The sequence below is a fragment of the Pituophis catenifer genome, unplaced genomic scaffold, assembly GCF_029215685.1.
Source record: "Pituophis catenifer annectens isolate HBS135680 unplaced genomic scaffold, rPitCat1.0.hap2 SCAF_6, whole genome shotgun sequence".
Lineage (NCBI taxonomy): Eukaryota > Metazoa > Chordata > Lepidosauria > Squamata > Colubridae > Pituophis > Pituophis catenifer.
The window spans coordinates 27919853-27937165 of record NW_027256886.1 but is presented as its reverse complement, the minus strand read 5'-3'; the positions used below and the strand labels follow the sequence as shown (position 1 = coordinate 27937165).

Here is a 17313-nt window from a genome sequence, read left to right as displayed (position 1 = left end):
AGTAGATCTTGGATGGCAACAAATCACATGCTCCCAGGTGAAACAATGGAAACCTTGATGCACTGACCAGCAGTTCTTCCTAAATTTTTCTACAGACCTTCTGTAATTTTGCAACCATTTTCTATTTTAGCAGATACTGAGTTAATACTCTGTCAAAATTGGTTTGTCAATAATCAGAAATATTTCTTTTTCTGTCAAGGTGACGTTTGCTTTTCCATTTCATTCTATGTATAGGTTGGAATTCTTTAGGCAGTTTTTTGAGCTTAATTTATTGTTATGAAATGGTTGATGGTATAGCTTTCTGGTAGACATCTCTTATCATTTTATAGCTTCCTTGGCTGCTCACGCTTATTAATCTGAAAAAGTTCTTGTTGGAGAGATAAGTATGGAAGGAAAAATAAGAATTCTCACACCTTCATTTCCACCACCGCATCACTAAAATACATGCAAGAATCCCATCTCATCTATCCATGAGCATTTACTGGAATTGCAAACATTTAAAAGTAATTTTTCCCCATCAGACACATGAGGATAGCTAAATAACCCAGAATATATGCTAAGTGCAACACTATACTGAGCATTAAGATAGAAATGTGGTATGGTCATGGATGGCTGCAGAAGGCAGTAACTCAGAAATAAAATATACATTACATGCAAAGTATTTCACTTTCAATTAGTTTCCAGGCAGGACTAAAACACTGAAAAGCTCCTGGCAGTTAAAGAAGCAACTAGAGGCTAACTCTAGGGCTAACTATAAGGCAGTTGTATTTGGATATGAAAGGATTGCAAGTGCAACCAGGAGATTCTGTCCATACCAGAGCTCTTCAAGAGGTCAGTCTCTAATATATAAAGATACAGAGCATTGCCTTCAGGAGGAAAAAATTGGAGGGCTGTCATCAACTTTCCTGATACTTTAAGTACTTGTGTTTATAATGGATGATTCAGCTGACATTTTCCCTCTGTGTAAACATACTATGTAATTCTCTCTCTCTCATTTCTTACTGTATAGAAAATGAGCAGAAATGTAGCAGAAATTATTTTAGAAGTCTTGAATGTGATACTCATGTTCTCTGTCCTGCCAGATTCTAGGTATAAGCACAAAATATCAGGACAGCTGAGGAAAGTCAACACATAGTATTTGCATTATGATCTGTTTCATAGGAGTGGCAGCAAATGGATTGGTAGGAGGGAATAAAATTGCTATTTGTACTAACAATCATGCTCTATTAGGGTTTCTGTTATTGATATGTTTAAATTTCAACAGCTCAAATATTAACAAGCAGGTCTGGTGGACCGCTTGCTGCCAGACTACCCTACAGTAGGGGAAAATATTATTTTGCTACTTGCTGGAATCATGGCAAATCAGGGCAAATTATTGCAAAAGGCTCTACATGGGAAGAGAGAAACAATACTGATAGATCTGTGATTTTGGAGGCATGTTCACTAAATTCTCATTGTCTGTCTTCCTGAATAATTAGGAAAAAAAATATTCAAAAGGTTTTGTGCATGTGCAAAAAGCATGATCCAGCCCACATGTATACAGTATATGCAGTCCCAATAATAGACAGGTGATGCCTTCATTGTTAAAATGACCACTATCAGAAAAATTAAGTGTAGTAATAGAATGTTTATGACTTATTAAAAATTCTCATTCTTCCGAACTCTAGGGCGAGATTCAGCAAGGTCTTGCTTCTTTTCTGTTTATGTCCTTCTTGCTAACGTTGAAAAATAAATGTACTTTTCTCCCGCTCCTGATATTTGTAGTATATATTTTCTAATGGATATCAGGCTGACTCAGATTGACCTGAAACAGGTTCGGAGTGGAACTCGTATCCTCCTAAGCCAAGATCACCATCATTGATGTTTTCTTTGCCAGCAGGATGAGATGACTCTGTTCTGTTCTGGGTTGGCACAGGAAAGTGGTCTGAAGCATCATAATTCAGGGTCAGTTCATCATTATTGACAATAAAGTCCCCATCCTCATCCTTCAATTGCTCCTAGGCGTTTTTGTGATAAAGAATAGAGAAACCAAAGAAATAATGTTTGCTTATTAATGGCACAAATGTGAAACCATTCACTAGATTAAATAGATATCTTAAGTTTATAACAACACATAGAATTTTAATGTTATTTAAAAACTAATTAATATTTATTTCATATACATGAATTTTTATTTACTAAATTTATATTGCATGTATCTCACTATCAAGTGACAATTTTTATAAATTGTCTGCTGAAGCTAGGACCTTCTTGTCGCGAGTACACATGTGTCTGTCTATACCGATCAGAGGTGTGTAGAAATCAGAGATTCCATCTTTGAGTCCAATTTGAAAAGATCTCGGTAAGATTACTTGTCTGCTAAAAACTTTATGTTCCTTTCACATAATGTACTGTTTGGAAAAGAGAAAGTTAGAGAAGTACTGTCAGATAAAGATAGCTAATAAGATGGAAAGACAGAGGAAGAGAAAGAGGTGTCAATGTGACAAAATTTAGTTTGGCTTGGGCCATCTCTGTTACATATATTGGCCCATTCCAGGGGTGGATTTCACTTTCCTTTGCTACCGGTTTGCTGGTGCCACATCTGCACATGCGCAGAAGCTTCTGCGCATGTGCAGACCGTATTTGATGATGTCCAGGCGGGTGGCCAGAACCTCCTGCTGCCGCTACCGGTTCGCCCAAACTGGGGTGAACCGGTAGCAATCCAACACTGGGCCATTCAATATGTGCTTTCCAGAGATTATTCTGGGGATAATATGGTTGTTGACTGAAAAATGTTGGCCCTATTGAAGAAGTAGAAGGGCGACTCTTGCATAAAAGGGATCTAACTAATCATTTTGCAATGCTAAATCTCCAATGGTTGGGAATATATCAGGGGTGAAATCTAGCCGGTTCTATCTGGCTTGGGTGAACCGGTAGCGGCAGTTGCGGGAAACTCTGCCCACCCATGCGGACATCATGACGTTGCTTTTTTGCGACATTTTAAGCCTCTGGGCATGTGCAGAAGGTTTTGTGCATTGCACAGATGACGGTGCATTCACATTGGCAAACCAGTAGGGAAGGTAAGTAAATTTCACCCCTGGGATATATGCAAATCAAGCTACTTTTCTTATTGAAGTACATAGGGAAGATTTAAATCCAGGAACTCTATATACATACTGGTAAAAAAAATACACTTCTCACTTAAATATATATTACATTCTGAGTACAAGATATAATATTATGGCTAATTCAAACTAGTAAGAGTGTGAGGTTGTTGGGGCTGTCCTGATTGCTGTAGCGGGAGAAAGAAGATTCCATAAATTAGGAATACCCTACTTCACTGGGGAGCCCTCCCCAGCTGATGACCTGCAAGATTGCTTAGGTTGGGCAAGGATGGTTTCTACTTTACAAAAATCCAAACTTACTCCACAAATCAGATATGGTTTAAGGCTTGGCAGGTAAAGACTCATACTAAATTCTTCTGCCAACCTTGATTTTCAAAAGAATTTTAACCCATGTTTAAAAACAACTCTAAAAGCAGCTGATGGGAACAAGATGGTGCTGGTTGCAAGCTTTTCTACTACACTGAACATTCATCTCCATGGGTGTCAACTGTTTTTCACATTATTTTTAAAATGGTATGCTACTGAAAAAGCCTAGAGTTCAAACCAGTATTTTAAAAGTTATCATAGCTTGATAACTTGAACTTGACCTGAAGGAGACTTTAATCATAAAATAATTAAATAGAGTTAGTTTATATGTGTCATAACATATTTCCATTCTGAATGTCCCTTTAATTCAGTTTGAAAATATCAGTTTTATCATGCAAGAAGATCCAGAATCAGAACTAAATTTTTTAGTCTAGAGGATGACAGAGGAAAGATCCCATGTTATATTAATTGGATGACAAAACTCCAGGTGTCAACATCACATATAGTGAAAGCTATATAATACATCCTGCCAAAGATATTGAAAAATTGTGCACGTGAAATTGTATACTTACCTCATAGGCTCGAGGGCTAGTCAGCAACCTGGCTACAGGATTACACCATTCTGGTAAAGTGGTAGTAAGTGGTGGGCCAGCATGGGTGAGGATCGGCTTTAAATATCTGTGAAATCTGTTAAGGTCTATTTCCATACATATGTACAGCTGATTCTATTTAGGCCATGTAATCATAGCAATGCATAAATATATAATAATAATGTAATGTATAAAACATCAGACATGGAGAGTTATCATTAACATAAAAAAAAGGGAAATAGCATATGGTGGTCTAATTTTATAGACTATGCTAGATATGTTTTTTTGCCTTTGCTGGACGGTTTATTTCAGCTGTACTTTGATTTATTTATACGCTATACAAATAAATCAAATAAAACAAATTTCTAAAAATGTCTATTGTGAAATTAGAATGATGGAAAAATAGAGTACTTCTGTGAACCAATATCTTCAATGTTCATCGTCATTGTAACAGAAGAATAGCATAAAACATCTAGAATTCTTCTTCCTCCTCCTCCTCCTCCTCCTCCTCCTCCTCCTCCTCCTCCTCCTCCTCCTCCTCCTCCTCCTCCTCCTCCTCCTCCTCCTCCTCCTCCTCCTCCTCCTCCTCCTCTTCTTCTTCTTCTTCTTCTTCTTCTTCTTCTTCTTCTTCTTCTTCTTCTTCTTCTTCTTCTTCTTCTTCTTCTTCTTCTTCTCCTCCTCCTCCTCCTCCTCCTCCTCCTCCTCCTCCTCCTCCTCCTAGTGAGTAGTGACTAAGGTGATAGTCACCAATATTATTCCACATGAGTAGTGGATTCATTAACAATACCAGCAAGTATCCTATGTGTAACATTCTCAGATTTTCTATCATTGAATATTCATTTTCTTTGCTTCCATTTCTTCTTTTCCTCCTTTTCTGATTGTGGAGCAGTACTGAATTGATGATGATGATGATGAAGTATTCTCCTAATAGGATTGCTAATAAAATGAAAGCTCTGTAGTTCCTGGCTGTTTCTATAAATTGGATAATTGGATTATTCAATCAGTAATTAACTGTACTTCCCTGGAGTCTTGGGCAGAATTTTTTCAATCTCTGTATATGAGACTTTAGCAGAAATATTGAGTGTTGATCTAGGAGATAACAGGAGAAGATTTTTCTTCCGTTATTATGGCATATGTATTAGTCCAAATACACCAATACCTGGTGCAGGAATTGTTCAATAAGTAAGATAAGATGAAAATTATTGCTTGGTATTTTATTTATGTATTTGTTACTTTTATTTGTAGCCCATCTCACCTTGCATGGTGTAAAATTTAAGCTATTGCTTCTTGGTCTAACTCTAATATGCCACCATTAACAAGTCTCAAGCAACACTGGGAATTTATGAAGTCCAAAACTCTGAGCAGAAATGTTATTAGAAAATAGGTGCAATCCAGTCAGGTTATATACTATATAGAACAAAGTAGTTGGGTGTATTATTTTCATCGATGATGCCTTCAAATGATGTACCATAGAAACCTGCATGCTAGTCCTGAACACCACTGAAGATGCAGTTTTTCTGAACCATTTTGCATAAAATGAGCAAATAGCTTGTAATAGTCTTCTTGAATCTTCTTCCTATTCAGCAAATCAATATTCCTTTTTTCTTGTCATAAGGCACATGTATTTCATAAAATCTTAAGCACTTTATAGCTGGGATGGAGCATGAGTGTTAATTCATTTTTTATGGAATTCAACACATTTATTTTATACTTCATACTTCAATGCTTCTCTATGTGAAATTATGTAAATATGAGAGAAACAGGCTTAGACTTTTGTTTTGCACCTGACTTTCTAATCTTTTCATCCAAAATGATTGATCTGTATAAAAGAAAATCTGCTCAACTTCAGCAATTATATCAATCTCTTATCTATCAAAGAAAATTCTTGCTAAGATTACTTATAATGGGTGTAATCTCTGCTGCCTTTCCATGATACCATTTTACTTATACCTGGGAAGCTAGTTGTGAATTACTTGCCTATTCCATTAAAAATATTGTTGAAAAAAATATTTCAATAACATGTTGATAACATAACCTGTTATCAACATAACATGATAACATATTTATGAATAACAATGGGTCATTTAACTTACAGAATTTCACCTTTAATTTCCTGGGCATGATCCAGGGGTGGGTTCTACTTACCTTTACTACTGGTTCGCATCGTGTCCACACGCATGCACAGATCAACTTTGATGACATCCGGGTCAGTGGGCGGAGCCTCCCACCGGTTTTACTGCCATTTCTTGCGAACCGGTCTGAACCTGGGGCAACCCACCACTGGCATGATCCCAAAGGAACTATTGGGCTTTTTAAAAAGCACCGTATCTTCTATCCTTTAGCTTGAAAAAGGCTATGATAAAATGTTTGAAATGAAAACATAAATTATAGTTCTGCATTTTACTTGGAAGTGTTGTATATCACAATCAGGCATCATTTACAAATACTTTTATATTGTTTTTAATGATTTTGTACTTAATGCCTTACATATTGTTGACTCTGATGATGAAATAAAAAGAAAAGATACCACAGTGGGTGATTATAAAAGCTATTTATGTTTCTAATTTGACTTCTTTTGTTTTTGTCTTTCAGTGCACTACATTAAAATCTGTACTAATAGTGCCACTGGCCCCAAAGCTCAACATTTATGGAGAATATAATAAAATTACATCCAATTTAAAAGAAGAAATAGTCCTTGTCCTTGCATTAACTGATAAGTGAGCATTAAGTGACTCCAGATACCCATTAAAATACAAAAATCAACCCATGATTCATATGAATCAATCAAGTTACTGAATAGTGTATAAGAAAAGCTGTATTCCACACTTATTAAAGACATATTTATCAGGCCATAAGTGACCTATATATACATTCACACATTCTGACCTACTAGGATTTTGTAGCATGCTTCAAAAGTAAAACTTTTGCCTTTTCAAGGATGTGATGGATAATTACATATGAATTTTTCTCAATGTACTGTACAGTATGGGATCGTGAATAAGAGCAAACCTGGAATCTCTACATTATAACGTATTTAACTTTAGCTAAAGAAAACTGCCATAATGTGTACAATGGAAACTTTCAAATGGTTTGGGAGTTCAAGACAAGTGGTCCATAATGAAATTTTAGGATAATAAAGAGTCTATTGTTGTAAACTTATAAAAAGAAGATCAGATGACTGAACAGAGATTAATAAGACTCTGACCAATAGTGCTTTATTATCACAATATATCATTGGTTTTAATGATGATGATGATGACTCTGAAGAAAAACATGTTACAAAATAATGGGTTATGCCTTACATATTGTTGACTCTGATGATGAAATAAAAAGAAAAGATATCAACTTCCGGTGGCTCCGCAGACGTCGAGGACGGTCTCCATAGACCGCCAGCCACCCGATCTGTTAAAACCGCCCTGACAGCGCTAAACAGCTGTCCGGCGGTTTGAAAAAACTCTCCTTCGGGCAAAGAAGGAGAGGAGAGCCGGAGGGGGTGGGTAGAGCTCCCCGAAAGTCACTGGATTAACTCCAGGGACTCGGAGGGTGAGAGCTCCCCAGTTCACCCCTCCCATCGCTCCGGATCGCTGGTGCCTCTGTCTTCAGAGCAAGACGTCTGCGTCCAATTCTGCCGGCAAACAGTGAGTTTTAATGATTTTCAACAAGGCAGACAGAGCGGAAGCAAGAGTGCAAGCTTTTTAAGAGAAACAGAACTTAACTCTGTGAATACATTGTTGCAAACGGAGCTCTCTGGAGCTGGAGGCTGGGAGGAAGCCTTTGTTATGGGCGGAAGGGAAAGTGAAAGTTAAAAGGAAACTGCTTGTTAATAGCCCTCTGCCTGAAGAGAAAACTACTGGGCTTTGAGTATAGTTTGAAGAGAGGATTGTTTACTTTGGAAAAACTTTGGAATATACTTTCTAAGACTGTTTACAAGATTTTCTGGTTGTAAAAGGAAAACTTTTCTTTAAATAAAATGGCTGCTAAACAACTAAAGCCACCAACTTCTAAAGGGGGAGGAGGTTCCCCTGTAGTGACTCAAAAACAACAACTTCCGGCTGATACACAGTCACAAGACCTTAAAGAATTTATAATGGGTGCCCTGAATAATCAGACAGAAATGATGAAAGGATTTTCAGAGGAGTTAAAGAAACTTACAAGTGTGGTGGAGGAAAAACATGATGAAATAAGAGATGACATTGTTTTTGCAGTTTCAGGATTGGCTACTCACATGTTAAAGATTGAGGAGAGAGTGCGGGAAATTGATGATGCTAATTTGGAGATTGCAACTAAACTGGGAGAGGTTATGATACAGACAGAGAAAGTGGATGACGAGATGGTTATGTTACAGTACAGGTCAATGGAATTTGCCCTGAGGCTGAGAGGTTTGAAAGAAAAGAGTGGTGAAAATTTAAAAGATGTTTGCTCCAATGCTTTAGCAGAGCTGATTCCAGAAAGGCCAGCAGATGTGGCAATTCAAATGGACAAAATTTACAGGGTCAATTCCTGGCTGGCAAAACAAAAGCAGCTACCAAGAGATGTGGTGATCTATTTTACAACAAGGAGAGTTAGAAATGACATTTTGCAAGCGTCTTATAGAAATAAGATTAAAGTGGAAGGACAAGAGCTGGTGGTCCTGAAAGAGCTTCCTCCTAAAATGTTAAGAGATAGAAAGCAGTTTGGTTTTTTGGTGAACGAACTAAGAAACCAGCAAATTCAGTACAGATGGGATGTCCCATTTGGGATAATAGTGCCATACGCTGGGCAAAGACATCGCTTAAACACAGTTGGAAAAGCAAAAGATTTTTATGCCAATGTTTTAAAGGCTGGAAGGCCACCCTCACCAGGGGGTGCTAGAAAGCAATTGGAAATTACTCAACAAGAGAAAGATGGAGGGCAACCACAAACCTATGCTCAAGTATTAGCTGGAGGAGCTATTCTGGAAGAAGATCCATTACTGACTGGGGGTCCACCACCAACCTTGGAGTCATTAACGATGATTCAGCTGCCAAAAGATCAACGACTGACAAGGGCTACCTATAAACAACATATGGCGCAACAGCCTCAAGATTCAACTCAACAAGCCCAAAAAACGCAAGCAGTGGGAGGAGCTAGGCCGAAGTCTAAAATGGCGGAGGAGGTTCAGCTGATGCTCTCGAAGCTTGGAACGCCCAGAGATGGCAAATAAATTTCTATCTTGGAATGTTAACGGTTTAAATTCTCCACAAAAAAGAAAGAAAATATTTCATTATTTGAAGCAATTTCAGAACGATGTTATTTGTTTGCAAGAAACGCATATTAAATCTTCAGATCAAAAGTACTTGATAAATTCGAAATTAGGTATACATTTTGTGGCATCAGCACCAGAAAAGAAAAACGGCCTAGTAATATATGTTAAAAGAGGCTTAGTGGCCAATTTAATTGAGGCTGATACTCAAGGTAGATATATCGCAATTGAATTAATAACACAGAGTGGGAAGCTGCTTGTAATTGGAGTATATGCACCTAATCAACAACAAGATAAATTTTACAAACTTTTACATACCAAAATACTACAATGGGACTATAGATCCTTATTTTTAATGGGTGATTGGAATGGGGTATTAGATACCCAGAAAGATAAAAAAAGTCTTTCCAAGATCTCCATGCGTGCTAAGTTGCCTAAATCTTTTTTTGATATTTTGGAGGATATGGAGCTTAGAGACGTTTGGAGAGAAAGGAACGTATTGGAGAGTGATTTTACTTTTTTCTCAGACAGGCACCAATCTTTTTCGAGGATTGATTTTATATTAACTACAAACGATCTTTTTTCTAGGGTGAAGAGTACGAAGATATGTCCAAGAACTTTAACTGATCATAGCCCAGTTTGGGTGGAATTAGAGCAGGAGAGAGGGGAAAGGAGGTCTTGGAGGTTAAATGAGAATTTATTCAGATATGAAGACAATCTGTGTGAGCTTAAAAAACAAATGAAAGAATTTTTTATTAATAATATGAACAAAGGAACTTCGATGGAGATGGTATGGGATGCGTGTAAGGCTTATATGAGAGGAACATTAATCTTTTTGAATAATAAACATAGATTAAAACAACAAAATAGACGGAAAGAGATAGAGGAGGAAATTAAAAAGAAAGAACAATTGCTTATAATTAATCCGGGAGATAAAAAGGCAAAAGATATGATTAATATTTTAAGAGAGCAATTTAATATGTTAATGGCGGGGCAAGTAGCAACTAGCATACAATATGCCAGACATAACACATTTTGTAATGCTAATAAACCTGGGAGATGGTTGGCTTACACGATGAGGAAAAAACAGAAATCACGTATTATAGATAAAATAGAATTTAGAGGTAAAGAGATTTATCAACAGAATTTAATAAAAAAGGCTTTTTTGGAGTTTTACACAAAATTATATGCTAAAGATGCAATTCAAGATGATGATATTGATAGATATCTAAAGATGGAGATTCCTGAATTAACGTTGGAACAGAGAGATAGATTGAATCAGCCAATAACTTCTGAGGAAATTGTAGGAGCAATTAAACAATTAAAAATAGGTAAGGCTCCGGGAACAGATGGACTAACAGCTGTTTATTATAAACACTTACAATCCGAAATGTTAGAACCACTAAAAAATTTATTTAATAAGATACAATTAGGAGGAGGAGTACCACCCTCTTGGAAAACAGCCTTTGTTTCACTAATTCCAAAGGAGGACCGAAATTCCATTAAACCGGAGAATTTCAGGCCAATTTCACTTCTGAATACTGATTATAAGATTTTTGCTAAAATATTAGCTAACAGACTAATGCCAGTTATGCAACAAATAATTCACAATGATCAATCAGGGTTTATAAATCACAATGATCAATCAGGGTTTATAAAAGGTAGACAAATGAGATACAATGTTAGACAAATTGTAAACTTATTGGAATATTTGGAAAAAAATAATCAAGTCCCTGCAGCGTTTATATTCTTGGATGCAGAGAAGGCATTTGATCGTTTGAACTGGCAATTTTTATTTAAGATAATAGAGAAAATGCGCTTTGGGGAATATTTTACACAATCAATTAGAGCGATATACCAGCAGCAATCAGCACAAACCATAGTTAATGGAGGTTTAACAGAGGCTTTTAAAATTGAGAAAGGAACAAGACAGGGGTGTCCTCTGTCCCCATTATTATTTATTTTGACTTTGGAGGTATTACTGAATAAGATACGTGATTCACAAAAATTGAAGGGTATTGTAATTAGACAACAGGATTACAGATTAAGAGCCTTTGCAGATGATTTGGTTATTACCTTATCTCAACCTATAGAGTCGGCTCCATACATATTGGATATAATTAATCAATATGGGAAGGTATCAGGATTCAAAGTTAATTCACATAAGACAAAGATGATAGTTAAAAATATGACTACATTTGAAAGAGACAAATTAGCAAGATTAACAGATTTTGAAATAGTTAAAAAGGTTAAATATCTAGGGGTATACATAGCAGCTTCAAATACAAAATTATACAAAAACAATTATGAGGTACTTTGGCAGAAGGTACAGAAGGATATGGAAAATTGGAAAAAATTACAGTTGTCTTTATTGGGAAGAATTGCAGCAATTAAAATGAATGTTTTACCTAGATTTTTATTTCTGTTCCAAATGATACCTGTGCTTAAGAAAGACGAAAATTTGAGAGAATGGCAGAAAGGTGTTAATACTTTTATTTGGGCTGGGAAAAAACCCAGAATAAAAATGAAAATTATACAAGATACACGTGAAAGAGGGGGTCTTAAAATGCCTAATTTAAGATTATATTATGAAGCAGCGGTCTTATCACAAATCAGTGATTGGTTTAATTTAACTGAGGGGAGAATTTTGAATTTAGAAGGTTATGATTTGTTATATGGATGGCATGCCTATTTGTTATATGACAAAAAAGTGGATAAAGTATTTAAGGTTCATATATTAAGAAATGCTTTGTTAAGGGTTTGGAAAAAATATCAATATAAGTTAAATTATAAGATACCTTTATGGGCAAATCCTAGACATGCAATAGAAAATATAAGTATAGAACAAAAACAGGAGGTGATTACTTATAAAGAGCTTCTTATTATGGAAAGGGGGGTAATGTATTTGAAATCTTTAGATATACTGAGAGAAGAAGGTATAATTTATACATGGTTTCAGTATGGTCAACTTCAAGCTAGATGGAAGGAAGATCAAAAAATTGGCTTTGTGCAAAATGAGGAGAATTTGGTAAAACAAATTAGAGATCAAAAACAAATGCATATTAAAAGGTTGTATAATGCTTTATTGGAAATAGATTCTGAGACGGAATTGGTTAAAGACTGTATGATTAAATGGGCACAAAATTTTCAAGAGCCAGTAATGATGGAAACTTGGGAAAAGATTTGGATTAGAAATGTGAAATTTACACAAGCACAAAATTTAAGAGAAAATTTTTATAAAATGTTTTATAGATGGCATTTAGATCCTAAAAAATTATCATGTATGTATTCTAATGTGCAAGCTAAATGTTGGAGATGTGACTGTGATGATGCAACTTATTATCATATATGGTGGACTTGTAGAAAAATCAAAGCATTTTGGATAAAGATTTGGTGGGTGATGCAGAATATTCTTAAAAAGAGACTGAAATTTACTCCACAGTTGTTCTTATTGGGTATAACTACGGACTGTACAGTTGCAGAGACTAAATTGATTTTGAACTTGATAACAGCAGCAAGATTGCTGGTAGCACAATACTGGAAGAAGGACTTTTTGCCTACTATTGATGACTGGATACTGAAAGTAACTAATTTAGCTGAAATGGCTAAAATTTCAGCATATCTGAAGGATCATACACAGGAAAGGTACATACAGGACTGGAGAAGATGGATTGATTATATACAAAATAAGTATCAGACCAAAAAATATCAAATAGCTTATGAATGATTTCTTTTATTTGTATAAGCGTTATATAAGTGACATTAGAAGTATTATGTTTAAGAAATAGGATTTTATATATGGGGGGTTAAGAATTTTTTTTATAGGGATGTTAGTTTAATGATTGGTTATGCAATTTAGATTATTGTTAGAGATCAATAGAAATACCTTGTGTTCTGCTCTGGGAAGTCGGGGAGGGGGAGGGGGGGTTGTGGGGGGTGGTGGGGGGTTGTGGGGAAAATATGTTTGTTTTTAAAACTTTTTCAATAAAAAAAAAAAAAAAAAAAAAAGAAAAGATACCACAGTGGGTGATTATAAAAGCTATTTATGTTTCTAATTTGACTTCTTTTGTTTTTGTCTTTCAGTGCACTACATTAAAATCTGTACTAATAGTGCCACTGGCCCCAAAGCTCAACATTTATGGAGAATATAATAAAATTACATCCAATTTAAAAGAAGAAATAGTCCTTGTCCTTGCATTAACTGATAAGTGAGCATTAAGTGACTCCAGATACCCATTAAAATACAAAAATCAACCCATGATTCATATGAATCAATCAAGTTACTGAATAGTGTATAAGAAAAGCTGTATTCCACACTTATTAAAGACATATTTATCAGGCCATAAGTGACCTATATATACATTCACACATTCTGACCTACTAGGATTTTGTAGCATGCTTCAAAAGTAAAACTTTTGCCTTTTCAAGGATGTGATGGATAATTACATATGAATTTTTCTCAATGTACTGTACAGTATGGGATCGTGAATAAGAGCAAACCTGGAATCTCTACATTATAACGTATTTAACTTTAGCTAAAGAAAACTGCCATAATGTGTACAATGGAAACTTTCAAATGGTTTGGGAGTTCAAGACAAGTGGTCCATAATGAAATTTTAGGATAATAAAGAGTCTATTGTTGTAAACTTATAAAAAGAAGATCAGATGACTGAACAGAGATTAATAAGACTCTGACCAATAGTGCTTTATTATCACAATATATCATTGGTTTTAATGATGATGATGATGACTCTGAAGAAAAACATGTTACAAAATAATGGGTTATGCATGTATTTATGGTACAATAACATTTTCTCAAATAAACTGTTAAAATCTTTATTTTTAATATATTAATGTTGACAGTGAACAAAATAATTTTGAGAATCTCTGAAAAAGGATTACAAAAAAACACCGGTTTCCTTTTCGAACAACTCAGCTTGAAACATTACTGAATTAGCAAAATAATAGCCTCTGGTCCCAATTTAGCAGACTCAAATTAATCAATGTGATCCATTGTCTTTCCTTACTATCAATTCTTATTTTTTAAAGAAAGAACAAGTATCTAGCAGCATTAGTCAACTGCAACAGGAATAGCAAACTGCTAGCTAACTTTGCTCTCCAAATCAGTAATTTTAAGTAGAAAGCTATTTCTTACTTTTGAACCAATTTTCACAGTTCCATTGAAAAACATAACCTCCAAGCTATTCATTCTCTTTTTCTTAGGTCACATAAGTATACTTCCTAATGGCCTTTCATCTCTAAACAGTTGCTGTGTGCTTCTAAGCACTAAAAGGAAGAGAAATCCTCTCAGCAGTCAAAAAGTAGAAGTTGCCAGGGAGAGTGAGAAGGAATGAATATCTAGAAAATTTCCACGGGCAGCATTATATCTAATGTCAAGGGATCAATGCATATACCAGGTGGGATAGTGGGGTTTTGTTTTTTGGTCAAGGGCACTGATCTGGACCCCAGCTGACTGCATAAGCGAGACAATATCGGGGATTGGGATATACTAGAAAACTGGCAGAAGGTAGCTTCTGTGACTGAGGCATCTGAATGAGACTGAATGTGGGGCTCTTAGTATCCTTCCCTTTCATAAGGAAAAGAACTACATGGACTACATGCCACTTAAAGGCAGCCATGGAAGAACCATTTCAAGGAAGAGGTAGGATCAAAAGAGTAGACTTGGCGATCTGAAGATGTCCAATCCCTATTCTAGCCAAAAGTATATGACTATATGACTTCTAATGTTTGCATCATACTGCTTTTTACTCAAGTATAAACATCCGCAGCCTGACTATACATGTTTCAAAAATGTATATGTGGGAGACTGGGGTGTTTAATTTTTCTTCCAGAATAAGAACACAGGAGCAAGAGATTGGCCTTTCCTTTTCAACATTCAAATTAGTATAAAGTGTTTTGTTATCATATGCATTTTATGTTATAGTAATACTATTATGTTATATATACTACACTATATATATATATATATGTGTGTGTGTGTATATATATGCAAAAAATTAAAATCTTGGCTGTTTTCCCGCGTCATGTTAAATAAGTTAGTTAAAATGTTTAAAATTCTGGTTAAAATCCTAGCTTAAAATCTTCCAAAAATCCTTACAGAGCACTCTGCAAGGTCCTTTAAAACCTTAGCTAAAATCCTACCAGTACCTTAAAAGTTTTTCTTTATAACAACGTTTTGACAGGCTCACAACCCTGTTATCTTCAGGCTCTTATTTAGTTTAGAAGCTATGGGTGTGTTGTGAGGTCGGAGCTGTCGTTTTTCTATGTTTGCTGCTGCTGACGTATGCTGGTTAGCCTGTAACTCTGTGTCCTGATTGGAAGGCAGCAGTTTTTCTTTCTGCTTCCTCATCCTGGCTGTTTGGTTACGTGTTACAGGCCTAGCTTTCTCAGGTTCTCTATTATTATCTGTCTGCTGTAGAGGGGAAAGGATTCTGGTAGGCATCCCAGCACCCTTGATTGTTAGTTGAGATCTCAGCCTGTCTTCTGGCTCGATCCTCTCTCTCTCCCTATTGCTAGCCACCCTCTGCAAAGAAGGAAGAATTTTGGCAGGCCTTAAACACCACTGGTTGTTTGTTGGAATCTCTGCCTCTCTTCTGATGTTAACACTCGAGTTTCTCTCCAAATACTTAATAACTTAGAGGCGTCGTCCCATCTGTTATGAACAGATTGGCAATAACTGGGGAGAGCGGTGATCTAGTAAATAGTAAACCCCCAAAAAGTAATCTGCCCAGAGAAGAATATAGAGCATTGCAGGAACTAAGAAAGGATGACAGCATAATCATACTACCTGCAGACAAAGGTAATGCCATGGTGATAATGAATATGGTGGATTACTCGAGCTCCTCCAAGTTACTCGAGCTCCTCCAAGATGTTACATATAAACCCTTAAGTACTGACCCAACCACATATTTAGAAAAAACTACCAAAACCAAGATAAAGGCCAGTCCCATAGATAAAGAAGTCCAACAAACAATCATCCCTAGAGAGAAGTCATCAAAAACTCCAAAACTATATGGCCTCCCAAAAATACATAAAGAGGGCATACCTCTCAGACCCATAGTTAGCTCTATAGACTCTCCGCTACAAAACTTGGCTAACAACTACAACCGTTTGCGGAATCGATTACTTCTTATGTACAGAACTCATATCATCTCATAGAAATTCTGAGAAACCAATGTATAGAGCAGGGTGACTTACTTGTAAGCTTTGATGTAGTCTCATTATTCACCCAAGTATCCGTTATAGAAGCTCTAGCAACGATCAAAAATAAATACCACCCACCAAACCACATCATAAAATTGGCAGAGCATTGCCTATCTAACACCTATTTCATGTACAAAGGGCAAAGATATAAACAAATGCAAGGGGCACCAATGGGATCACCGCTTTCCTCAATTATTGCCAATCTGTTCATGGAGGGATTAGAAATTAAAGCGTTGGAACAAACTACTTATAAACCAAAATTATGGCTCAGATATATAGATGATACGTTTGTGATATGGCCCCATGGAAAAAACAAGCTAGACAATTTTCTAGCATATTTGAATAAGATGCATCCGAAGATACAGTTCACTATGGAAATGGAGATTGAAAATCAACTCCCATTCTTAGATGTATTAATATATAAAAGAACTGATGGCACCCTAGGACATAGTGTCTACCAAAAAAAGACACAGACACATAGATACCTAAACGCACACTCACACCATCATCCCTCACAAATAAATTCAGTAGCAAAAACTTTAATCGTTAGAACTAAACGTCTAGCAGATGAGGCACATGTACAAACAGAGCTTCAGACTCTCACAGAGGTATTAATAGCAAATGGGTTCCACGAAAATAAAATTAAAAGTATAATTTGACAAGGGACATCAGGACAGAGAGAAACCCAAGAAGAAGAATAAAAGATGGGAAAAGCCATCCTGCCCTATATAAAAGGAACCATCGATAAAATTAGCAAGATACTCAGAAACAAAAAATAAAAACTGTGTTCCGCACAGATAGAAAAATATCAACGATGTTGAGAAACCCCAAAGATAAAATTGAGCTGGAAAATTAAGGAATATACGAA

The 17313-nt window shown here is 35.9% G+C and overlaps 1 protein-coding gene across 1 annotated transcript in view; it reads right to left on the bottom strand.

Moving 5' to 3' along the window:
* Positions 1-1784: 1784 nt before the first annotated feature.
* The window catches only part of SLC9A9 (solute carrier family 9 member A9), a 260985-nt gene continuing 245456 nt past the window's right edge, over positions 1785-17313 (bottom strand). The window contains exons 15-16 of the mRNA XM_070945808.1: positions 3983-4088; positions 1785-1997 (exon numbers count right to left, since the gene is read on the bottom strand). Of these exons, the coding sequence (XP_070801909.1) occupies positions 1785-1997; positions 3983-4088 (319 nt within the window). The remainder of the gene's footprint in view (positions 1998-3982; positions 4089-17313) is intronic.